General features: G+C 36.2%; 1 protein-coding gene across 17 annotated transcripts; it reads right to left on the bottom strand.

Annotated features, from left to right (window-relative positions):
* Positions 1–304: 304 nt before the first annotated feature.
* Positions 305–26602, bottom strand: mmd (disintegrin and metalloproteinase domain-containing protein mind-meld). 17 transcript variants are annotated; one of them, XM_017086716.4, is made up of 24 exons: positions 25823–26601; positions 20683–21357; positions 19802–19852; positions 19493–19641; positions 19353–19409; positions 19203–19276; positions 19048–19120; positions 18580–18726; positions 18183–18482; positions 17941–18110; positions 17698–17867; positions 17466–17629; positions 17191–17355; positions 16980–17124; positions 16753–16924; positions 16462–16581; positions 16200–16377; positions 15887–16037; positions 14528–14633; positions 7956–8114; positions 7109–7170; positions 4327–5122; positions 2872–3228; positions 305–2174 (listed from the first exon to the last, which is right to left on the bottom strand). In XM_017086716.4, the coding sequence occupies exons 2-24, from the start codon at positions 20750–20752 to the stop codon at positions 1577–1579; spliced, it is 4434 nt and encodes a 1477-aa protein (XP_016942205.1). In that variant the 5' UTR covers positions 20753–21357; positions 25823–26601; the 3' UTR covers positions 305–1576. The 17 variants fall into 17 exon arrangements, with proteins under 17 accessions (XP_016942205.1, XP_016942204.1, XP_016942207.1 ...); XM_017086715.4 differs by lacking the exon at positions 14528–14633 and adding an exon at positions 11933–12071; XM_017086718.4 differs by lacking the exon at positions 14528–14633 and adding an exon at positions 11933–12071 and having other exon boundaries at positions 2872–3171.
* Positions 26603–27009: the final 407 nt, after the last annotated feature.

Here is a 27009-nt window from a genome sequence, read left to right as displayed (position 1 = left end):
CCTTTGTTCACTCACCATACCATTCAAATACAACATACATATGTACATACATACCATACATAACATACAGAAAACCATCCAGGTTAGTATAATGTTGGGAATATTACTGATCTTATTTTGATTTCAGTGCTTACTTTTTCCTTTATGTTATATTCTATAATTCCTTTACTTCATAAGATCACTTATAAGATCTACAAATAGTGGTGGGCATCTTCGGGGAATACTCCTTGCATAAATCTCAACATATTTTCCAATCCCCTGGTAAATCCATAAGCCCAGTCCCCGAAATTAAGACAAAATAATGTTGTAAAGCTGGAAAATAATTTTAATTCGTACGTTTCATTCTAAATGGCTTAATTTACGGTACAATACGATATATTACTGATGTTTCAAAACCGATAAATTAACATTAGCATTGTCCTTAACTTTATGTTGATCATATTCAATACTTTAACCATACAGATATTAATATTTCCGATTTAATTTTTTCCATTTTCTTGTTTTCTTGAATTATTAATTATTTATGTATATAGCAATTTTGTTTTGCCTTTCATTTTCTTTTGTTTTTATTTTTATTTTATTTTATTTTGTTTTTAAGATTATTGAACGAGAACTGGCAATATAGCCCAAAATTTTCTATCAGTCGGTGTAAGATTGCCCCAATAAGGGGGTTTTTAAAGCCCGGGCTGGGCCCAGTGCACAATTGTTATTTTCCTGCCGCTTATCCGTGACCATCGAAATGTTCAAGTTCTCTACACGTCCAGCAAAGGATCGTATAATTTACTAACTAGCATAAATATTAATTGTTTTTTGTTTTGTTTTCTTATTTACAGCTGCGTTTTGTGTTAATTTATTTCTTCTGGCTTTTTGGTTTTGTTGTGTTTTTTGTGTTTTTGTTTTTTTTTCGTTTTTTTGAAAGTTTTTCCTACTCGAACGTTGGCATTGCTTGGTCCGAGGTATGCAAAAAAAATATGTAAATATTTCCCAATTTTTATTTGTATTTCGTTAATGCTGTTCTGCTGTTGTTGTATCTCATATTGACGAGTATATGAATATAAATTGGGATGTACTCACTTAATAATTGTTTATTAATCTATGAATAAAGTATGGCTATGTATTTACCACTCACACATAAGAATACACATTTTTTGTTGCTTGTTAAGTTTGTTTTCTGTCCTTTTTTTGTTTTACTCCTTTCCTCCACGTGTCTTTTTTTGTTTTTTGTTTGGTTTTTGCTTTTCTTCGCTCCATTTTACGTTAACTAGTTTGGTTTTTTTTTCTGGTTTTTGTCTTCACATTTACATTTATATACTTAACTACTTAAAGTTAAAATTTATTTATGTGCTTATACACGAGCAACGTATTTGTAACTATGCTAAAGTAATCATAAAGGTCGATACAAATTTCATTATTTAGAGAGAAAGCTAGCTGCGCGCTGGCTCCGGGCACATGTGAGTGGAATGTGGAGTGGGCGTGGCTGATTGTTGATCTATGCGCGATTCTGGATGTAATCTGGACTCAGATCCTGATCGTGAACATGATCCTGGTCGGGATGACCATGATATAGATAACAATATCAATGCTTATATTCCGGGTAGCAGCCATTCTCGATGATTTGTTCGGACTGACTGTTGTTGCTGCTGCTGGTATCGCCTGATTGCTGATGATGATGCGGATGCTGCTGATGCTGATGCTGCTGCTGCTGATAAATTGGCAGCTGGAGGAGCTGCAACTGCTGCTGATGCTGCTGACTTAGTGCCGCCGTGTCTGCTGCTGCTAATGGCAAACCGCGACGAATGGGCGGCTGGATAACACTTCCACTGCTTTCCGTTTCCGTTGAGGGCGGGGATGGATAATAGTCCCTCTGACTTACACTTATACCATTTGGGACGATTGGCAAAGCCATTATGGAATTGTTGGCTACCGCCGTCGCCGCTCCCGCTGCCGATGCCGATGCCGCTGCGGAGGATTGATGATGATCGCCGTGGTGCTGATGCTGCTGTTGCTGCTGCGGATGCTGCTGCTGCGTTATAGCCCCCGAAATGGGTCCGACGTCGATGTATGGTTGGGAATCCGACATTGTACCGGATGGCGGCTGGTCCAATACCACGACGGATACCACATCCTCACTCGCCCACCGGGCTAACTGTTGTTGAGCTTGAATAAAGTCATCACTAGAAAATAATAATCGTAGCAGGAACAACGGCACATGGTAAGAACAAAAGGAGGCCATCTGGGACGGGAACGTGGGATCGGATCGGTTGGTTGATAGGTTCGGGTTGGATTTCTAATGTTTTCTAAAGATTCAACAGCAAAGTACAAGTTATATCAGTGATCAAGTCCTCTTGAAATCGTACAAATCGACCATTACTCGAATTGATGTAACCGATTCTAAAATTTGAACTACAACTGAAATTTTTAATACAACTATGGTTTTTACAACACATATAGATAATAGTTCTTTGATACAAGCAGTTCTTTAGCTTAATATGCAAATGGTTGAAACAGCTGCATATTAAAAGTTTATTAACAAAAATTTAAATCATTAACTAAATTCTCCGAACCTAAATAAATCAAATTAAAATGGAACTTATAAACAAGAAGGTACAAAAATGCGTCCCTTTACAGACCAATCATTAAAGGAAAATACTCGAATTTTATGCATATTGAACAACAAATGTGTGATAAAGAACAAATAAAAAGGACATACAACGAAAGGAACATAATATCACTAAGTCATCATAAGAAAAAAGATAAAAAAATATGACAAATTGAATATCTTGCAGCTGATTCACCGTTTACAACCGGCTTCTCATGTGGGAAGGACAATGGCAATGGAACAAACAGACAGAAATAGAGGCCAGGACTTACCTCTCGCTATCTGGTGTCTCGTGGCAGTCGAGTCGAGCGTCGACCACTTGGCGCTCGTGGTGGTCAGCGGTCTCGTAGATGCCCTCGTCCTCCTGCTGCAAATGGGTGTGTGATGAGTGGTGCGACGAGTGTGGACCGTGCGTGGCATGTCCGTGGGCATGGGAGTGGTGCGTGTGGTGCCCGAATGCGTGGGGTGAGTGCGACTGGTGCGGCGCGTGTCGTCCTGAAGATGCCGGCTGTCGGTAGCGTCCACCGAATGTGAATCGAGACTCCTCATCGGAACGGGGACGACAGCTTCTGCTGTAAGACGCATGAATTGTAGCGGTTTTCTGAGATTGTGGTATTTGCTGATTGGAGCTATAGGCGATAAGGATAAGAAAAAGGCAAGCAAATAATCAAATTATTTAGTGGCATGGGAGTTAATGGAGGGAGGAGGGACTTTAGGCTTTTGATTTTTGGTATTTTTTTCTTTTTTTGTATTTTTTTTTTTTTTTAGAAACGACAGGCAAACGAGATTTGGACGGAGCCTGAAACCGAGACCAAAACAGAGACCGATAGCCATGAGGAACTTAAGAGCAATGTCAACGCATTGGTTACAATGCTTGTTAAAAAATGTGCAAGTGATTACATAAATAGGAAAACGATGTGAAGTCAAGACCCTTAAGAAATAAGACCACAAGATGGTATTAAGTTAAGTTAGTTAGAGTGGGAACCAACCTTTATCACACAAGGTATTCCAGCCTGAAGCCTGCAAGAAATGCGAATATAAATTGGCATTGGCTTGAGTTACATTTAATATACTGCAGTACAAACAAGCAGTGGCTTTCATGCCTTAATGGTAGGTCAGTTTTTTTCTGTTTAAAATAACATCATGAATTTGTATATGCTTTTTGATGAGTATGAAGCTTTTGTCTTCGTTAGTTTTTTTTTAATATGAACATGTGAGATACTCTCAAGCCATCAAATATATTAGGTAATTAATCACTTGCTCTACGATTTAGTTATGGGTTGATTGGAAATTTTTGTTTATCACAGATTGACTATTTGGAAAATTATAAACGCGTTGACTATTAAGAATACGGTTGGTTAATGGGAAGCAACTTTTCACTGCCTACGTTAATACCATGGTTACAAAGCAGATAGCAATACAGATAGGTGTTTAAAACTTCTAGGAAATTATGAATTATACATTCATAGTCACAGCAGTTAGTCATTTATGTTGAAGTGTGTATAAGAAACAGATGTAAGACATTTTATATTCATGTGGACAAGACAAAACAAGACAAGAAACGACACGACAAAACAGGACAAGACACGACAAAACGGGACAGGACAAAACAGGACAGGACAGGACAGGACGGGCATTTCGGGTGTCTGACTGACTCGGTGCCAATACTTTTAAGTAAAAGGTTTTACGGTACGGTGATTAAGTTCTGAAGCAGAAATAACACTAACCCTTGAGATGACTCACTACAAGCTGCGGAACTTTCTAATCTATAGTGTCGATCGGCTTCTGTTTCCGACATTCGTATATCCTCGGATCCGCTGGGACTCATGTGACGGGACGAGTGGTGCTCAAGCTGCCGTATTAGATCCTCCAGATTGCGTATTCGCAGCGGTCCCGTCGACGGGGCATCATCATCGTCCAGCTGCTGCTGCTGCTGCTGTTGCATACCGACCGCCGACGGCTGGTGCAGCTGATGTTGCGATCGATGGTGATGGAGCATCTGACCACCGTGCGGTATACCCCCCGAGATGGACGTCGATCCGCCACCGGCTCCCACGCTCGAACCCAGTCCCATGCTACCGAGGCCAGCTCCACTGCCATCGAGGATGATCGCGTGCACGGCCGCATTGTCGCAGATATTCTCCCGCGAACTGGACTTCGATCCGATATTCCGTTTATACTGCTGTTCAGCCGAGTAGCCCAGCTGGGAATTGTTGCAGTCCTGCAGCGTTTTGCGCAGCATCTCTTCGCTGAGGCTGCCGCTGCCAACGGGCGTGTTTCCGGTTCCGGTACCACGGTGCGTTGCAGCATTGCGTAGCGCCTCCAATATATCCTCGTGATATCCATTGAGGGACTTCAGCGTTCGCTCCACTTCGGAGGCAGCCGCCCCGCCGCTTGTCGAGGCGAGGGTGCCGTCTTGGGTTATAAGCTCGAGGTTATCGGACTGATTGTCATCGCCCCATTTATCTTTCAGCTGCTCACCGTGCACCAGACCATAGCCGTGCTTCTTTAATATACCCTTCTCTGTGTGGCAGCCAATAACAATGCATTAAGTTTGGGTAGTAGTTAGTATTTAGTTCCAATGTGCATGTAAAGGAATATACATATGTACAAAATTTGGTAGAGAAAGGCACGTGACTGCAAAACAGCGATTATAGTGGGGATGACTTATGTTTGTATACTTATATGTGTATATGCACAAGATGCACAACAGATATACCTAGATATTTCTTTGGACTTGTGATTTCCCTAGTTGTTCAGTTCCCCCTGAATAGAAACAATTCCTAATTTTGGTCGAATGTTGACCCAGTTTTTTCACCCCATTTTGTGTGTATATTTCTAATCATCATTACCATGCGAGTTCGAGACAAAGTGGGGTAATTTTTGGCAAGTAATCGTATAAAAGATAGGAAAGAAATCAGAATAAAATAAAAATATCAAAGAATTTGTTTCGTCTTATATACATAACATCTCTAACAAAAGAAAATTATATCAATATATGGTATGATTTGAATGTATCTAGTATTAGCTAAATAGTTATTTTTGTTACGGACAGACAGACACTTAATTCGATCGACTCGACTGTTGATGCTGATTAAGAATATATATACCTAATACTTTGTCCTTAAAAATTACAAATTTTGAATATATTTTTAATTCAAATGATTCAAATGAAAATTCAAAATAATTTTTTGACCTATACTGTTGATAAGCGGCGGTCCATCGCTGTTTTTTCTAAACTAAATAAATAATAAATTAAATAAAAACCTTAAAGCTCAGTTTAAATTAATTAAATAATGTCTTTATTTACATACATATTAATAACAATTCATTGAAACGCGAATAAAAACATAAATAGACAACGCTTTTCAGCCATTTCTTAGGTATTTTCAATCCTAAATGAAGTCTTCATATTGCCAAAAGTGTTCTTTGGAAAATTGCCGACCTTTAAATAGAAAGTCGGAAATGTAATTTTACCTATTTAAAAGGGATACAAATATCTAATATATTTCGAAAGAAACTGAGAATATGAATATATCCCACATAAATTTGTTTTTTTATATCTTTATATCTTGGAAAAAACAAAGATAAAAACTTAGGTCGCTTTAAAAGGGAATAAGAAGCTTGTTGGGAGAGTGTACGTATATAGAAATAACATTTATGTTCGCTGAAAATAAACTTATGATTGCTATTGAGAGTATTAATGTAAAACTGTAACTGCAATAATAGAAGCTCTGAAGAGTACAAGCAGTAAACGTTAATCAATTATTATTCTATTCAAATTTAGGTTGTTAACATGGAAGGCATCTAAACTTTAAGCGGGAACATAGGAACACAAATTAGTTTAATCCGTTTTTTTTTCATTAATATGCGATTATATAGTGTCTTTGTGGGGAAATTCCCGTTCAACGTGATAAAAAAATTATAATTGATGAAAAAAAAAAATTTAATTTAAATAACTTGAATCGAAAGACTTCTGTGAATATAAGTTAAAAATGGTTTTTCGATATGTAAATGTATTTTTCAAAAATTGTCAAGTCCCCTAGATAATTTTGTTTTTTGATTCAGTGCTTGAAAAGTTGTAAGAAAAAATTGTTTTTGAAATAAATCGTTTTTGAGGCCATAGAACGAGAACCTCCCCTTAAATGCAACTCTAAATTTATAACTGGGGTATCACTGAAATCTCAAGAAACTTTAAAAAACTCCGTCGGTGTCACAAAGATTTTTATATAATTTAACCAAATTTGATTTTATCTTAGCCCTTTTATTACGTTATTATTAGTACAACTCTTTGAACTGCAGTACTCATTGTGAAAAATCATTCTATATTTACAAAACTTAAAAGGAACAAGCTTTGTAAATATATTTTTGTAGATATTTGTAACACCGAGCTTGGACTTTTAGTTGAAATTTGTATTTAAGAGGTTTCTGTGACACCCCTCAGCCACTTTGTTTGTGAATCTAATCTAAGCAAAAGTATTTTAAATATTGTAAACATGATGTATTAACCTGCATGTGACTGATCGTCCTCGCCACATGTCGTGTAGCGTCGTCCATGAATGCCCTTGTCCCTGTGAATGATAATAATGAAATGGCGGCATATTTTATGCTCGCTCGAAAGAGCATGATCAAGCTTTTGAATCTGGTTGTAAACGATGAATCAGCCTGCCTGTTCGTCAAAGGTTTTAGCATAAGTATTAGGCTCGTTTTTTTCTTCTTCGAAAAGTCCTTATGAAAATGCGATGGCTGATGCATCGTTTATCACCATATCTTGCTGGGGCAAAATAGTGTGACCAGACAAATTCAAAATGGTTGTAAACGATGAAGCAGCCCGGCATACGTTTTACGATTTTTCCTCATTCTAACAGATTCTTTTTTTGTTTCAGATAAAAAACTGGGATTTCCCTAGACTGTTGAATTGTGGATCGACCCCAAATGGTTCCTGTTGAAACTTTAAACAGCTGTGACTAGTTGTCAACTTTTTCGGAAGTAAAAACATGTAATATTTTATTTTTCATCTCAAGAAGGTAAGCTAAGGAGAACTTTAAATATACTTTGTAAATTGATTTTAAAGTAAATAATGCATACTGGAGATACTAAAATGTTACAGAGTTGCCATGGCTTTTTAACAAAATAAGGTGTCAACTTTTGTTTTCAGCAATTCAACATCCTCGAGTTTAAAATGGAATGGAGTTTGTATGCAGCAGTTGATAAACAGTTGACCAAAATTCAACAATTCAGGAACTAAACAGTTTTGAAATGACATAAAAGTTGCTGATGCATCGTTTATAACCAGGTACAGTTCTATTCGACACTTGGTCACACTCTTATCCGATTTTTTCTTTGGAATACGCACCTGAAGCCAGTCTGATTGGCATAGACTAACTTGCTGGATCCATCCAAGGAGACTTCCTCCACGGAATGATGGTTGGGTGCCGTCGCCGCTCCACCGTAACTTTTTGCAATTGGTTTCTTCGAATAGGGCGGATCGTACTTTAGCGTTGTGGTCTTTCGCCTGTGTGGCCATCGGTACCCACATTCACATTGTTGTTGTTGTAGTTGTTTATTCATTTATATGCGTTATATATATTATAGATTTTGCATACACTCCAATGTATATAGTATGTGTAATAATTTAAGGCGTAAGGTTATGCGTGTTTTACAGACAGTTAATGAAGTCAGTTATCGTATTTATTTTATTTGATTATTCGGCAAAATCAATTTTACGTCAGAGTGTTTTGTAATTATGGGGCAGGAGGCGTGGTAAATGGGTAATTCGTAGGTTTGTATATGTTTTTTTGGTTTTGGTTTTTGGTTTGGTTCAGTTTGGTTCGGTTAGTAAATAAATAAACAATGTTTATGGTTTATTTGAAGAGTATGAGGTAGAAACGTGCACACATACACACGCATGCACCCGATTAAAAGTTTTTTTTTTTTTTTTTTTTTTTATAGTTTTACGTGCATGCGTGTGTATTTGAGGGGCCCGTTGAATAATATGTTTTGATTGTAGAGTTTTTATCAGGATTTTCATTTTTTGTAATTTAATAAATACCGATTTGAATAGGTTTAATTTGGTTTTTGTTGATTTTTGTTTTGTTGGATCATTATATTGATGTTGTTGTTGATTGTTGTTTGGAAACGAAATGTTGCAATGAGAGTCGTAATTAATCAAATGCTTACAGATTTTGAATAAACATTTTGGGTTGAATATAAAGATTTTTGTTATGAATTGTATATATGTTTTGTAAAAATGAACACACAGTTATACGCCTGGTCCTAAAAAATATATTTACACCCATACATGCATATTTTTGGAGGTCATAAAAAGGATAAAAAAGCTACATTTCATCGGTAAACCGAAATTGTTATATGTACCTTTGCATTTATTATACAATAAACAGTCTTTATTTGGTTTCTTGAAGAAGTCTCAAGTTTTGGACCTATATAAACAGACAGACTTTCAAAAACTCGTCTGGTTTTTTATTTCACTTTAAGAATCTGGCAAATAATTTTCTATGCAAGGATATATATACTCATATATTTACAAATTTTAGAAGCCATTCAAAATTAAACAAATATACAGGCCAAGATTATATGAAAACGCGAAGTAGCATTGGAGTTCAAAATGGTTTAATAAAAAAATTCAACACGATATAATAGTAAATCATAATAAGAAAAATAAAAGTAAGCACAAAATCTGATTAGGAATTTTAATTTTTAAAAATTAAAAAAAAAATAGGAAGAGATAAATCTTTTTTTAAGTCTCTCATGCGGAATCAGGTATAGAAAAAGAAACTAGTCCCGAAAATCAATGAAAAGGCACATGCAACTACGCGCAGTGCGACTTAAACTTGAAGTGAGGCCCACGGAAGGTACAAAAAATTTTGATTTGAAACAAAAATGTGATTTAAATGTGAATTGGTTTATGTATTAAAAAGCCCACCGAAAGATTCGTTAAACAAACTCGGCACTGTAGTTTTTTTTTTTCAAACATACATTCTCAGCGAACGTGTTCTTTGTGCATGCACGAAAAGTTGGAATGTTCGATATGTTTAACCGGGAATGATCAGTAGCGATTACTATATCGTTATTTTGTACTTTAGGTGTTTCCAATTTCAATGGTTTCGACAGTAGTAATATAGGTGTATTCGGTATCCATAATGATTTGGGCCATTGTATCTGTATCTGTAACTGTTACTGTATCTGTATCTGTACCAAAATTCTGTATCTGTTCGTGTAACTGTTCGTGTTTTCATGTTCGCATGATCAGTATCTGTATCTGTATCTGTAATGTATCTGTGATTGTTGTTTTGATCCCAATGTTCATACCATATTACACAAACAAAACATAAATGCTTTATGTGTGTACATTGTATTCGTATTCGCATTCATAAAGACGGCTTTTCGGAACACAGGAGGCTTACTCTGCAGAAAGCACCACCATAGCTCAAAGTCAGTTTCATCTATGTTGGGCCCTAAGCGCAAAGAGAAGTCAAAGTCGCAAGCTTCCGCTTGGATATATATAGTATATAGTTGGTGTCCTATATACGCACTTATTAGATATTGGGAAGAAGTCGTGGATGTATATTGTATATTTGTACTCTTGGCTTTGGGCTGCAAGTTAGCGGGTCTAAACGAATACTCTTTCATATACTTTTACTTTTACTTTTACTTTAACTGTAACTGTAACTTTTAACTGGGGGGTCGGGTCTACGAGAGTATCTATGTGAAAACTATCTACGGAGCACACTTTTTGGGTTAATATGCCCCGTGATTCGGGTTTCGGTATCGGTATCGGTATCGGTTTCGTACTGCAGGTATGTTTTAATGGTGGTGGCAGAAACAACAGCATTATTTTTCTTGTTGATTGGATTATACATATATGGATATATAGTTTGGCATGATTACAGTGCTGGACAGACTAAACTGAACAAAAGTAGTAATGAAAAACGTCAACGAGATCACCGCCGTACTGACGACAACGATAACATACACAAATGGCAATCCTTTGTATAGCCGCTTTCAAATTGTGTGCTATTGACTCAAAAACTATAAGAATTTAAAGCCAGAATCGGTGACTAACTAAAAGATATAATTAATGAAATATGTTCAATAAAAATATGAAACCAATGTCATAACTACTTAATTTGTTAATGTAACCTTATTTAGACATTTACATATTTAGTTTTTCTGTTAAAAAATTATTATAAAATAATGTATCTGTTGGATCGTCAATACCATTATTTTTTTTTAGATTTTACCCTTTAGGTAACGTTTTTTATTTATGCATCAGTCTCTTAGTAATATTACCAGAAAATTTAGAACTTGGTATAACTGACATTCAAATGAATAATTAACTTCATATAATTTGGAACTAAGCGAGATTGAATGGAGAATTTTTTCAGGAGTAGCCAATTGAAATTGATTCAATCAAGAATTCTTTAAACTTTGGGTCCAGTTTTTTAGATACCCCAGAAGAATAGTTTCTGAGAGGGGTTTTTTTTATGGAATTCCCAAGGAAACCTGATAACCTAATATTGTGATAGAGAATTTTGATGCGCAAGTTGGTTTAAAGTATTGGGTCCACAAATCGTAGAAAACACACCCTTTTCAATATTTTTTTAAATATTTACCTATCTATTTACAAAAATATTTTTTTCTTGTTTGAAAATCCTTTTTTTCAAGACGATTTCGATTTTTACAAATATTAGAAAGTGTGACTACTGCAATCGCCTTTAAAACAAATAAAAAATGTACATTTAAAAAGTTTTTCTTTAACATTGCTATTAAGAAAGATATTATTGATTTAAAGACTGCCACGATAGCTCTAAAATTTAGAAAAATATCTTTATGAGTGTAAGAATTATAAATATAAGAAGATGTATAGAGATGTGCAAGTGTGAGGTAAACAGTTTCGTACGCGGATTGAGCCAGAATAAATAAATTATTGCTTGCATTGTTTAAACAAAAATACAGACCAATTTACTGAAATACAAGCAATAAAATATTTAAGTTATTCCAGCGTACGCTACTGATATTAAATAGATTTTAGTTATTACACTGAAGTACGTTTGGTATTTTTTTTTTTTATGAAGCTTAACAAAAATGAACAATGACAATGGTTTAAATGCAACGACACAGACAAATTTATCAAAATGCGAAACAAAATAAACAAATTTACTAAAGTTTTTTTTTCATATTTGCATTTGCAAGTGTTTTTTTTTTTTAAAGTTTAAAAAATACTTTTATGTTACTTTTTTGCTTGTTCTTTTTGTGGTTGTAATTTGTATTTGTATTTAAAGCTGGCTTTTTCATTACTTCTTTTCAACTAACCTTAGACACAGGGAGAAGTTTCTATGTACTACAACTGACCTGTAGCACAATGCCATCAAGGTGAATGTTATAAAAACGAACCCTACAACTGACATTAGAACACCGACTAGGAACACTGTATTTGAGCCGTGGTAGTTCTCTATACGAGAAATTTTCAGCCAAGTTTTTCGTAATGTGCCCCATTGTATTTGATTTGTGTGCAGTTTGTTCGAGTTTTGTTTTGGTTTTCGTATAATGGAGTTATACATTTAGGTTGATTCATTTTATTATATTGTATGATAGTTTTTTTTCGTTGGGTTACGTAGTGATTCGATATTTCGAAGACGATATTTCGTTGTTATTCATTATTGCAGTTGGGTTGTGAGTCAGCCGAAAAAACAAGGAAATACAAAGTTTTGTTGCATTGGGGGGAAATATGATATAATAGGCATCTCACACATTCTTTGAGGATTTTTTTGTTCAATTTCATTTTCATTTCTTCTGATTTTACTGTATTGCAAAATCACTTTCCTTACTTGAATATGAATACGTAAAACATAAATTTATGACAACGATAACATGCATACATGGTAGTATGTGCTCTCATTGAGAAAATTTTGATCGGATTGCCAAGGCTTTTGAAATGGCCAAAAACGGAAAATCGATTCTCACAATTGCTTAAAGGTTAGTTAATAGTTTTTTTTTTGTTTGCTTTTATATGACAATGGTAATCACATTTGTGCACATCAAGCTTAATTACCACTTGTTATGAGCTTTCGATATTAATCTTATATATACTACCGAAAGATCCAGTCCCGGAAATTATTTGTGATTCCATTATATTTCACACTTTTTTAAGTAAAACTCTTTCAATTTTATTTAGATTTAATTGATGATCAATATGTAACTTCTTATTCGAATAAATTTCCCGAAAAAGGGAAGAATTTTAAAATCCCTTTCCCAAGAAGTATATTTTGCACGTAAAAGCTCAACGATGAGTGGTTTTTAACAAGAAAATTTGATTGGCATTTTTATTGGAAACGTATTAAAGAAGAAGAATCATTGGGCATGGGCTCATTCGCAATTTTATTTGAAGATAATTTATAACACATTAATTTTGATTATCATTAAAAGAAGTTAACGATATAAAAATACTGATTAAAAATATTACAGAAATACTAACTTCGACGAGGCTTGGTTTTTATACCCTCAAAGCATCAAGAAAGTATTTAGTCTCCACCCAATTCATAGCAAAACGATACACCACATGTTTTTTTTAATATTTTCAATTATGAGATAATAAATGAAGTCGTTTCAAAGAATTTTCAATAGCTTTTAAACAATCTAATTAAGTGATGGTTTTGAAAAAAACCATAAACTGGTCACACTTAAAGATTGTTGTTTTCACACATTCCGAAAATTTGTATAGCCAAACCTGAGAATCTTTAATTTCCAGTATGTCTAGGCTCTTTGGCTCTTTTTTCAGTCTCCAAAATGTTATTTTTTGTTCCCATTTCGTGTTCGTAAGTCGATAAATGATGGCTGATTAATGTGTTCTGATGAGTATGCCTACGAGAGGTGTGAGCAAAAATCAGAATACGAAAAATAGGACCTATTGAAGTGTCATGTTTATTTGTCAATAATAATTTCACGTAAATGCATAAACAATAATTTTTGTTCTTAATTTATTTCGAATTTTTTTTGCTGTGTTTTTCTTTTTATGTTTGCGGATAGGTTCTTATATGCATATTGTCATAAATAATATGATAAACCAAAACAAAATAGAAAACCCAAACAAAAAATATTGATATTATACATTTTGTAGATTACGACGACAAATTACGAGCACGTACAATTTTGAACTCATAAAAGCACTACGAATATTTTACACACAGCGATAAAATCCAAAGGGCAGTCAAAAAGTAAAATGTTTAATGTGAGCATGAAGTTAAATGTATGTGGTCACTGTGTTTTAAAGTGTGAGATAGGATGTGGCAAAGATATATGTACAAGCATTTAGACAAAATATTCAACAACGTCAACATATTATTTCTGCTGAACTCGAAAACAGGAGGTACCCTAATTGTACCTCATTGAAGTTGTTCAGACCAAAGTAAATTTTTAATGGCCACCTAATTACGGATTTGCTTGAAAGTGAATATCAGAGAAGGTCAAACAGCAAATTCTTTCATAGGCAAAACCAATGGTTCTATTAATAGAGAAACTAAATAGGATAGAATAGACATTTAACTTAAAGAACAGGCCTATTATCACCAAAAGTAACTTCTTAAGTTGAACTTTTCATCACAAGAGAGAGAATATTTCTGTTAATTGAGAAAGTAACTGCAAGAAATATATTTTCCTCGATAAAATGTATATTATATTATTAAATTGACCAAAATTCTTTGTATTGAAAATGCATTATCATTTCTAGAAAATATATTTCTTTGAGTTGAGACATTCAGAGACTTTTCAGATTTTAGACATGTACGAAAATGTATCCATTGAAGATTGAAAGAAATGTATTGACATGAAAATGTACGTGTATACTTAGGTGTGGTGATGGTAGTGTTGCTAAATTCAAAGAGGAAGAGCTTGACTTGCTCGGTACTCTACCTGTAACAAACGGCCAGTGTTGCAAAACTAATGAAGACACATTTGACGATAACTGTTAAAATGATGACCATGGTTAATGTGCTGATCCTATTTTGGTCAGAGGTGCCTGCAAATGGTGGTTGCGTTTTATTTTCAATCAAAGTATATAAATATTATATGCCCCATTCTTTGTATTGCGGCTTTAAATTACGTTGTATCAATTTCCGAATGTAAAACAAAAATTATAAAATTTTTTTCTGTTCGCATACAACATTTGAAAGGTATCCGCTGATATCCGGAATGCTTAATTGCGTGCATTTTTTATTAAGGTCATATGATTTATATAAGATACCCGCTACTCATATAGGGACAAGTGCATAGAAGTGTTCAATAAAATGGTATATTTTTGTATCCAAAAAAAATAAATATTGGCCAGTAAGTAAAAGGTATCTCATAGAGCGATGTTACGATATGTATGTGTTTAAAACTTTGCTGGTGCTTTTAAAGGTAGTGTCTTGTAGATAATTAAGTATATCTTACAATTCCTTGCTTAAACTTTTCATAGGATTTTTGGCAAGTACATCTAGTGTAATGACGGATACATATTTGTTTATAAGGATATATCCATGGCGTTTTTCCTTTATGCTGCGAGGGTATAAAAACTTGCATTCCATAGGAATAGAAACAAAAAAGTGTGTAGGTTAGGACACCCTGTATTGCACTCTAAAATCTTTCAAACTTGGTTTTATGTGTTAGTGTTCCATGGTGTGTAATGACAATTAAAGATCAAAAGTAATTTGAAATAAATAGTTCCCAAAAATCAGTGTGCTCTACTGCCAAGTTTAAAATGTCTTAAGGTCTTCCTTGTTTTTTTTTTTGCAATTTTTTTAATTGCGAACCTGACCAAACGAAAAATTACCGACGTGACTACCATTGTCATACAAGTAACAAAACTGAATTGCATATGATTGTACCCAATTATTCAATTGTGAGTTGCCAACGTGATTTAACCAGGCGATACTGACCTCGTTCAACAACACTTGGTTGGTATTGAATAGAGCCCTGCGCGAATTCTTTATATTTCAGTATGTTGTATGTTTTAAGGTTTTATAATGTGTAAGGCACAAAATGGTTTAATATATAAAGGTTTTTAAAGGATTTAATATTTCTAATTATAAAACATACTGTTGATTCAAGCAGAGCTCTAGTAATCAGGTAAATATCTAAGGATAGGATTTGATTAGACCAGTTCCATTCGATATGGACTTGATGTATTTTATTTAGCTTTGGTGCTCACAAGTCTCTTCCAGCTGGCGCAAGGTAAGATACAAGATACAAGCATCGCTGAACTCGACACTCGACACCATAGTTATTTCTTACCATATGGGGTTTCTTTCTTTTCCATCTTGATTGTGTTTTCCGGGGTGGGCAGTGCTTCCGTTGGCACTGCTGTTGTGAGAATGACGATGGCACTGCAGTCGTTGCCGCCCCATCCCATATCGCAGAAACAGCGGTTGGTATTCGTGCAGACCTGGAATGGAATTTGAATTTTGGAAATATGCAAAGTGTGGTCGTGGTAATGTCTGTCAAATGTCACATGTCTGCATGCCCAATAAAGTCTACATGCTTATGGTAGATGAAGGAGCTAGCTGATGCCGATGGCATCCACCATGGTATGTATTTATGAACTTACGCCGTGTTCTGAGCACTCTTGACCCTGCGAATTGACTGGGCACTTGGTCTGATCCACGTGGGGGAAGAGACTGACACACGTTTGGTTCAGGCATATAAGATTATCACCACAGGGAGTTCCATCCTTGACCAGGCCATGTTCCGGATAGCTGTTGGAGCCCACTTGTCCGCTGGTCGCCCTGTGAATACTCAAACGATTGTGAGACTATCCTTATCCGGACATCACCTGAATTCCTCCAGCCTGACTGGTCTCTGCTACGCACTTGCATTCGAATTCCTGGCCCTTGATGGAAATGATGGTTCGTGAATAAAGCTGGTCGATGCCATCGTTAACTGGTTGTCGTTCACCATCCTTGCACTGCAGGGTTCCACACTGGACGTTTCTGTTGTGGGGATAGAGAAAAATAGACAAGAAATCCATATAATATATATCCTTGGGTTATCGTAAGTAAGATAAAATAGCTACTCCATTTGCTTAACTTCTTAAATACTTGTTTTGATCATAGAGTTCTTTAACAGGGGTTTATCAAGACCTTTCGATGTATAGTACTTACTCGGGTTCGCACTTAATATAATGTTCATTGGCATCACGTCCACAATGTCCGTTGATCGAGCCTTTAGAATTGAATTGCTCGTAGCACTGACGATCCGCAGCGGATCCACCATAGCCCCATATTGCCTCACATTGCAAACTAAGCGTAGGGCAGTATCCTTGAAAACAATAACCTACGGGACAACGGATATGTAGGACATTATGTGCGTAGTCAAATGGTTTACCCACCTGAAACGCCAGTCTTGCTTAGTCCGCATGGTGACCCGTTCTTTTTAAAGACATCCGACGGACATTGGCCAACTTCGCCATCGCAATATTCAGGCAGGTCGCACTCATTATTGGTGTCACGGCATATGTAATCCTTTGAGCGCAGCTGAAAAGGGGGAATACAACACGATTACGAGGGATTACGATGTTAGTCAGCCAATCAATAACTTACGCGGCATTGATCACAGCAAGCGCCACCGGCACACTGGGCCTCTGATTTCAATTTACACGTAATGCCATCGCAGCAGGGGTCCATGGAACACTCCTCGAAAGTACCACAGTCGCACTCCTCGTCCTCTTCAACCACCTTATTGCCGCAATTGCGACGAAGCTCAATCTAAATAGAAATTATTTGAAATAGAACGGAAAAAAACATGTTTTCAATGATAATTCCTTCTATGATTCTATAATTCCCAATCGGTTCTTGCCACTCGGTTATCTGCTCACCTCATTTGGCTTGTTCAGCAAACACAGCCCGTGGCCAGTCCGCAATGCGTCAATGTAATCCTTTTTACTGCACTCGGAAAATTTGTATGGCTGCACATTCTCCTGGCCCACAATCGACTGGGCCATGATGCAACCGTGCCAGTCACGGCAGAAGCACTCCTCGCCTACGGCAAAAATGAGAGTCTGTTTGGGCAAAAGCCATATAAAGGATAAAGGATAAGATAACTCTTACGTCCGTCGTCGTGTCCCATGCCAATGTTATGGCCAATCATGTGGGCCATTGTGCCCGCCAAAAGGTGCGGCTCATACACATTGACATCCACGCTGATGCCCACAGCACGGGGTGTGCAAACAGTTTCGGGAACGGCCATGCCAGCCTCCCCACCCGCAAATGTTTCACCACTTGATGGGGAAATAATATAATATAATATTATACATATCATAAAAAATATATTCGTATAATCTACAGTCTTACGTGAGCAACTGCGTGGTGTCCCGCTCGATTTGAAAGAGATTCCTCGAGGTGTAGTCATTAAAGTTAGATATCGCCTTGCTTATATCCTTGCTACCATCGATAACAGCCTGGTTCTTGCCCCAGGTCTCGATGTACACAACCGACACACGGGTATTCAGAGTGCGAAAGTACTAATAAGAAATAAATAATGAAAATAACCGAATAATATTTAAAGTTTCCATAATATCCAGTGTACTACTTACCAGATCGGCTATGTTGGCAACCTGTATGGCATCGTGGATTACCTCCGCGCGAGTGCTGCCATTTCGCTTATCGAACATTGCCTTGTCCACAATGATGGCCGTCTCAATGTACTTGGTGGCCTCCCTGACGTCCCGCTTGTTCCGACCCACCCCGCCCTGCAGGATCTCCTCGACGACGCCCGCGACTCCTGCGGACAAGTGCTTTGTGCGCCGCGACAGCCGCCACGAGTCCAGGTTGCCCGAGTTGGCGCATCCTTTGTTCGCCTTTGTACGGGCCTCGAAAATCACATGGGGATGTTTCTGTTTTTGCCACGAAAAGAAAAAAAAAACAAATATGTAAAAATCGAAAATATCTACATATTCTGAATAATGTAAATGCGGGTAACGAAAGACTTACCGACAGATCCCCGCCATAGAAGGGATGGATAACGAATGTCTCGTTACCAATGTGGATGACGCCACTCACGCCGTTGCAGGTGTGGAAGGCTGCGCTGGCACCAGGATAATCCTTCACGGTCCCATGGTAGTAACAGTGCTCGATATCCTATACAAATGGGGAAAGAAATTGTGGGTCAATTAACGCTGGATATCCATAAATCTTTACCCTACACTTTAGAAATAAATAAAAATGTATGCAAAAAAATGTTCTAATTTTTTTTTTCTATAGTGTTTTTTTTTTACTCTTTAATAACTTTTTTTTTTTTTCATATTCTTTTTTTTATAACCCTTTTCCTATGTACTTAATTTTTTTTTTTTTAATTTTTTTTTTTGTGTTTTTTTTGTGACACCCTCCTCCGTATAACTTTTAAACACGAACTTAAATGTTACTTAATATCGCTCTCGAAATGTTGAAACCTTAACTCACATGTCGGTTTCCATCCACAAGATATCCACCCACGTGGTAATGTTTCTGTTGGATGTTTGGAGAAAGAAGTTGTCTGAAAAGAGATGTATAGAAACAAATAATAATGTATTATTATTTGTGTGCACATTTATGACCTATTTTTAATTAAAACTTACGAATTAAGCTCCAAGTCCAAGCGAAATTTGTGATTAAATGCTTTTATTAGCAGCGATGTGCGATGGAAGTGTTTCTGTAAGTGTAGAAATCAAAAACAATTGTTTTAATAAAGAGACGTAGAAGGAAAAGTTTAAAGTTAAAGAACCCACCTTTGTTCTTCCCCTGTTAAAACCACTGTCGTCGTGTGGTCGAGGTCTTTGTCCCGGCTGTCAAAACATAAATTATGATATTCAGCAAGATTAGTAAGTCGAAATTGTTGGATAGTTTTGGCTTTGAAACAATCTCTCACCTTCGGTAGACTGACTTCTCGCGTAGATATGCCCATCTTTTCGTGATGGCGCAGTTGTACTGGATATATAATTTGGTAATAATGACCACCAATTCGACGGACAAGCTCTTGATTTTGCCTGTATTCTTTAAGTAAACGTTCCACTTCACCTAAAACAAATATGCGAAATAAATGATATTAAAGCATTTACTTGGTTTTTAAACACATGGCATCAATCTAATAAAATATTCTTGAAAGCAGTGAAAGTACTAGTTTTTTACTGAGTTATAGTAAGGATGTATACATATGTATAGATAGAAATACACTTACCAACAGGACTTTCTTCATTCCAAAATGAATCATCTAGTGTGTAATCTGCTTCTGCAAGGAGATAATTTTATTTTTTTTATTCTTAGAGGTTAATCAACATATCAGGATCTCCATAGAACAAGTACAATTGATAAGAAGGGACTTTGTACAGAAGACAAACTACAAATTCGGATGTATTATTTTGTAAAGGGAAATAATTTCTTAGAAATGGAACGCCTTAAAAAAAATAAAAGTAGTGTTGTAAAGTAAAGTCGTACTTCCTTCTATAAAAGGAAAACCATTTTGAATTGTTTAGAATGCTAAATGTACGGACTGACACATGTTTCCTATCTTACATTGGTGTCTGTTATTTCTTTGCGGCTTTCAAATACAAGATGAGGGGCTTGCGATTTGATTTAAACCTTCGAATTTTAACAGAAAACCATTTACTTTGTAACCCAGTAAAGCACTCAATACATCATTACTCATGGTTTAAGTGCCCTAACTGTATTATTGTTAATCAAAAGATAATGGATCGGTAGGGTTTCAGAATCCAAACGCTTTGCCGAATTTCGTATGCTACGGTAAAGCGTAGGAATTCTAAAACTCTACAACACCCAAGGTGTATTTTTAACAATTTAACATCTCAGTAGATCTGATATCCACACTCGTCTAAATAAAAATAAATCAATTTTTGTATGGTTTATTTTAAACTAAAAGCTTGTAAACTACTTTATCCCAAATACAAAAGATAGGTTTTAATCGTCCGATTGGATTGAATACTGTTTTGTACCGCTAGATCGAAAGACAGACATGGGGTGGAAAGTATAATTAAAAACAGAGTTGGGTTTTTCAGGATGCAATCTGTTAGATACAAGATAAAAGGATTATATATAACTTACCCCCTGCAGATGTGACGAAAGCGCACAGCTGAGCAATGACGACGATTAAATTGGCGATGTTTATCCACATGACGGCGGCTGCAATATTGTGATCAAAAGTGAAGTTGTCGAATCCAGCCCCACTTCTAAGTCTTAGTTTTCTCTCCTACTTGCTCTCGTTAATAATTTATAGAAAACTGCCTTCATGTGGTACTTAAAAATATCTGTTTTGCATTAGTTAACTTCCCTCCAGTAGTATCAGTTTCCCAGTATCTGTGGGTTTTCGAATTGATTTGCAGTAGTACTCCTCGTTCTAGACCATCGGGAATTCGCTCAACCGCTTCTTCCGAACATTTTAATTTCCATTTGGTATATATATGGTATAGGCGTTTGCTGTGTGTCAGTGGCAGTGGGTTTGCTTTTGCTTTTGCTTTCGTGACTGAGGCTGTGATTTGGTTTTTGGTTTCTGGTTTTCAATGGCTTGCAGATTCTGCTGGGATTGTGCATTCATCACACGGCGAACTGGCTTGGCTTGGCTCAAGGAAGCTCGGAAAATAAACAAGATAATGATATAAAATTCAAATCTAATATTCACTCTCTGGAACGTTTCATAGAACGCCTTTTTATAACAACCGTAGCAGGATTAAAATGCATCAAAATCCGCCTCAAGTTCTGAACAAGCGATGTCCTTTGTTGCTGCAAATAAAAGATGGGTTGATTTTTAGGTATAGCTTATAGCGGGGTGAAGATTTATTCCAAAATATCAAGGGTTATCAGATAGCTGTTGGAAAGTGTACAAAACAATACGGATCACTATACTTATATAACTACTAGAACACACATTTTAAAAACCAAATTAGGCGGTGATATTATATGATACGATATTATATTAATAAGATAACACCCCACACTAAAAACTTTTTTCAAAAAAAAACTTTTAGTTAAAAAAGATCTTTTGGTTTTTCAAATTTCCATATCAGAACAAGGATAGTTTAAATTGTAATCAATTACCGGAAAGATTTTATATTTGCCAAGGCTGTTCACAAACATTTTTCTAACCGAGTTCCGGGTTTCTTTCTTTATAGATTGTAAGTAGGTCTCCTTCTTCAGTTTTCTTTATTTTGGGGATTCTAGAGGGTTTAGTGGATTTTAAGCCAAGTAGATGAACGATTTTTGTTCTCAAAAAGCCCAGATTAAATCTGTTTAGAGCTGTGCATTAGGGGATTGCCCAACCGAAACTAATGAAAAGCCACGTTGGCACTAAGGTGAATGTGAATGTGAATGCGAATGTGATGGTGAACCTAAATGCGAATGTGAATGTTGGGGACCGGACAGTGAAGAGCACACCGAGGCCACAGCCGACAATTTTAATTTGCGCTAATTAGGCAAGGACAGACATTTAGCGGTGACAGAGAAATTGTAGAAAGCAGATTCAATTAGCAGAAAAATCCTATTAAATAATTAATATTCATTAGGCGGTAAGCAAGACGATTGGCAATGCGAATGCGATTGCATTTCCGCAAGACAGCAGGGATTTCCAGAATTGAGACATCAGGACCTCAAACAATCTAACTTACTAAGCTTTCGATTTTAAAAGAAATGTATAATAAATATATGTTCATTTTCCCTTTTTATTTATTTTAGGTTTACCTTTTTCTTGTCCAGCTTTAAATATTTAAGTTGAAGAGCTGTCAAAACAAACAAAAAACACCTTATAAAGCTGATTTATACCGGCAGCTGAAACCCAGATTGCAGCAATCGTTTGCACAGAATGATAATCAGAGACTAAAAAGCAGAAGCGAAAGTACTTGATGGGATCGAAGGGGAAAATTGCAGGCTGCGCTGCTCACGACAGCTTTTGTTTACATTCCGAGAATTTAGAATGTTACTCTTTATATGTGTGCATGTATGTGGAATTACTATGATTTCAGTTTGGCTTAGTTTGACTTAAAACTTATGCAATCAATAGAATACCGCTTAAATCGGAGTAACTAACAGAAATTTTAGGGAAAAATACTTTACTTTAATGTAATTACAAATATATTAAAGGGTAATTAATATTGGGTTTGGTGGTGTGCCTAAGAATCAACAGGTTCTCCAAATTTACCAAATGCGATGGTATAATTTATTGAATTTTCTTTTATGGGAGAGCATCGTCAAATTCAGGTCATTTCGTCGGAGAGACAGTAAGATAATTTATTGCGGCAAATGGGGATGCGCCTGGTGCCGAAAGGGAGTGAGGTTAGGGAGAGGATGCGACGGGTGCCGAAAGGGAGTGAGGTTAGGGAGAGCATAAAACCGAGAATAACAAAACTTTTGGGTAAACATTTTCTTTAAGTATGGTAATATGGGTGAACCGAATAATATTGTTGATGTCCCAATTCAAACGGCGTTATGTCACCCAGTTGTATATGATAAAATGCCACCTTTTAAAATGTGGGTGTCGCAAAAGGTTTTCAATTTGGGTGTGGCTAATCTTTGAAATCAATGTGAACTAAACCAGGTGAATATTGCTATTCTCAAAACCAATTCTTTAACTCTAAAAGTTTACAAGATTTCGACATGCAAATGGAAAGGAGTCATATCATATGGTCCTTTTAGGAACCCCCTATACCATCCAACGTTTACTTTAAAGTACTAAGCATATTTAATGGTATATCAGTTAAAGTTTTGTATTCTAGTTTAAGTACCGGTCAAGGGTGTTGAACTGATATATCTCAGGTATGAGTCTGTCTAAAAACTTTTATATCCGAACTTTCAAGTTATAAAATCCCATAAAGCATATAAAAAACCCCAGCTAAGCAGTGAGCTCTCATAAAAGAGGTCCTTAGCTTATATATGCTAAGATACTTGAAGCTGTGAATTGCCACACATTTTTCTTGGTGTCGAGGGCGTCCACGGCAGAATAAGAATCAGCATCAGATTCAGAATCAGAAACAGAAACCTTGGGCAGACAACCAAAAAACCAGACAGCGGCAGCTGACAAGAAAATAAATAAATAAAGGGATGAAAATTAAGAACGCGAGAGTCGTCGCCTCTCCAGTTCCAAACTGCGCAGCCTCCGACTTTCCGTCTAGGAAAGCCAAAGATGGAAAAATGCACATGTGTATAAATCTATTAGCCAATAAAATTACTTATGCCCTCACAGTTTCCAAAAAAAAAAATAAAGCCGAACAGAAACTTATACTTTTGTCCAGTGGAAAAGGTCACTAGTGGTGAAAAATGCCCGCAACTTCACTAATTAAAACTTTCACTTTGTCACATCAAATCAAATTATAAAACCACTTTATTTTAATTTAATACTTCTACCGCACTCTTCCAATTATTGTTTGAAATTTTACATTATTCCATGACTCCGAGAAGTTTTACAAAGTACCTAGCCATTAAATGGACAAAAGTTAGTAGTTGTACACTGAGAAAAATAAGAAACTATTCTGGTTTTGAACTGAATAGTGTTAAACTCATATATAAATACTGTTTTTGGAAATTTTACTATTTTACTATTTACTATTTTATATTTGCTAATGAAACAATAAAGCCAGACTAAGTATTTCATTAAACTAGGCAACAAGTGAGCTCTAAATGGATTCTGTCAAGTCGTAGGTCAAGTATTCCTATCTAGACCAATTTTTCAGCAAAGCAATTTATTTTTGAATTAGGAAATAAGAGTCCCTAAAGCTTAATTCAAAGATTTTAATTTTTTAAGAATCTGTTTTTAACCTTAAACATTTTGTAGACAAGACAAACTAGTTTCAATTTTGCTTTGTTTGGAGGATCAGTGTAAACATAACTATAAATACATTGACTTTAATTTTTTGTAAAGTATAAAGAAAAATGTTTTTAGATGGAATTAAATATTGATCTTAAGTTTGTAACGCATTTACGGAAACATACTAGACTCTATACTTTTACATTTTACTTTTTATATGTGTCGATCATCTTTGTAGTTGTTTTAAAATATTCCATGTAGGATTTGTTTTGATATCTAATGTACTAATGTATCTAATATACTTATTCCAAATATGGAGTAAATATGAGTAGTGGTCATAATAATTTTTTACAGTACAAAAACAAGATAAAGCTTGTAAAATTTTCTGCAATTTTTATTCAACTAATCTTGCTTTAATTGTTTTGGACTTGTTAAAGTTTATAGATATTTTTTATGACAGCTTCGAACTGAAAGCATAGTTTTAAGGGGTGGGCGATCTTAAAACAGCACAGTCAGCTGTTCCAGATCCCTGGGTGTTTGGGCGTTGCCACTTATGAAGAAAAATTTGTAAAACTGTCTAATAAGTATTTGGTTTCCTGATCCATACACGTTTGATCCATTACATTGAACACTTCGAGTTCAGAAACATATGTAAAACTAAGGGTTCCAAAAGAGTTTTTACATATTGTTAAATGCAAATTAGTTTTATTCCGCATCCGCTTGACTGTGCTAGGGCCGTAGTTTAGTAGAAAGTTGAAAATACTAAAAGTCGGTGATAGATTTCTTACCGTGCAGTACTTCGGGTAGGTGGGTCAATGGCAACGCATGCCCAGACCCACAATAATTGCGGATAAATGTGCCTTGGCAGAAGAAAGGAGTGCACGTACTTAAAAGAAATGCCCCCTGACACACTTAACTTGTACCGAGAAACCGAAGACCGAAGACTCCTTTACCAAAAATCGAAATCAAATTTTTGGCAAGTCAATCCCTGCGTGCCAATACACTAGAGAGGGAGAGCGACTGAGAACATCCAGATATGCATTGGAATACAAAGTGTGGGATAAAAGCATTTCTGTATCGCTATTATTCATTGGTCATGCGCAGTCAGCCGCGCCTCATTTCCGTTCAAGAGTCGAGTGGTGGGGATATGGTTTCGGTTTCGGAAAGGGATTCCGATAGGGATTGTGCTTGGGATTTGGTACAATATTCGCAATAATAGTATGTTGGCTAAGTTTTCTCTAAAGTACACATATTCCCCATAAAGTATATCCATTCTTAACAGCCAGTATGGAGTATACCACTATTTTCGCGTACATATATGTATGGTATTTCTGTACATACTATAGAGTACCTATGTACGTAATGGCACAAAAATCATTATGCTCTGGGTTCGTAGCTCTGAGTTCTGGGTTCTGGGTTGTACACTTGTTTATCTGGTCGAGTGACACTTACCTACGGAAATTCGGAAATTTCGCCTGAATCCATTGAAACAGTAGTTTAATGTTTAAACTAATTATTTATTGGTTTATCCTTGCGTTAAGACTTGCGTATAATTTTACATTGTACTGCTTTATGAACACACTCAGTTTATTTTTTGGCCAAACAGTAAAAAAAATATGCAAAAAATTTTCATAAAATATGTATTTTATGATCTTCTCTCCTCTCGCTTTCAGCATATACATATATGTATATATATATATATATATATATTTATTCTATTTTCTATTTATTTTTCCCATATTTGATTAAAATGTGCTGGTTTTATAGCCGATTTTGAGTTGCGTTGCGTTGCTATATCAATCATTTGATTCTGAGTTGAGTTAGTTGTTGAATTTTCACATTTTGACCAACCGATTGGCGTTTCTTTTTCTTTTCTTTTCTTTTCTGTTTTTTTTTTTTTTTTTTTGTGTTGAAAGTTCACGGTGTGTTGAGATGTTGAAATGTTGAGATACGAAAACGGAATTTGTTATATATATATATGTGTGTACTTCTTTTTTATTTGTTGGCCTGTCAATAATTCAGTTATTTCTTGGCTATGTGATGGATCTTTAAGCGCCGACTCCGATTATTCCTCAATTAACTATTGCTCCGCTGACTCGACTCGAACTCGGCTATTCTTGCATCTTGCACTCTTTTCTGTTAAAAACTATCGCCGTGGCCGTATCTCTAGCCTCGCTACCGCTTTCCGCAATTGCAAACAACGTTCTAAAGCTCTCGAACACGTCTGCAGGATTTGGGCAGGCGAAAAACGATGGCCAGCCAGCTCGACGCAGTCGCACAACCTGAGCGGAGAACTGGGTAACCGATTCCGAATCGGAATAGGAGTCCGAAAAACGAATCGGAATCCGAAACCGAACCGGAATCGGAATCGGAATCCCAATCCCGGTCAGCCTGTCATCTCGGCATTGTCATCTCAGCATCTGGGCGCTCTCCCTCTCTCTTTCTCGCTTTTCGGAGGCTCTCGTAGTTCTCTCGTTTTCGGATGCTCTGGTTTTCGGACTCTCCGGTTTTTCGGGTTCTTCAGTTCTCCAGTTCTCCAGTTCTCAGGCTCTCTGGGTCTCTCGGGTCCTCAGATTCCGACCAGACTTAAAATCCGGGTACGCCTGTTTATGCCCGTTATGTAGAGCAAAAGGGTATAT

This window comes from Drosophila suzukii, chromosome X, assembly GCF_043229965.1.
Source record: "Drosophila suzukii chromosome X, CBGP_Dsuzu_IsoJpt1.0, whole genome shotgun sequence".
Classification (NCBI taxonomy): Eukaryota; Metazoa; Arthropoda; class Insecta; order Diptera; family Drosophilidae; genus Drosophila; species Drosophila suzukii.
The sequence above is the reverse complement of the archived record's forward strand: the minus strand, read 5'-3'. Positions and strand labels throughout refer to the sequence as shown.

Coding starts and splice junctions, on each gene's coding strand:
- mmd (XM_017086715.4), bottom strand. CDS start 20,752: ATGTGGATAAACATCGCCAATTTAATCGTCGTCATTGCTCAGCTGTGC. Junction 19,642..19,801: donor GAATGAAGAAAGTCCTGTTG/GTAAGTGTATTT, acceptor TATTTGTTTTAG/GTGAAGTGGAACGTTTACTT. Junction 16,925..16,979: donor AAGCAAGACTGGCGTTTCAG/GTGGGTAAACCA, acceptor GTTGTCCCGTAG/GTTATTGTTTTCAAGGATAC.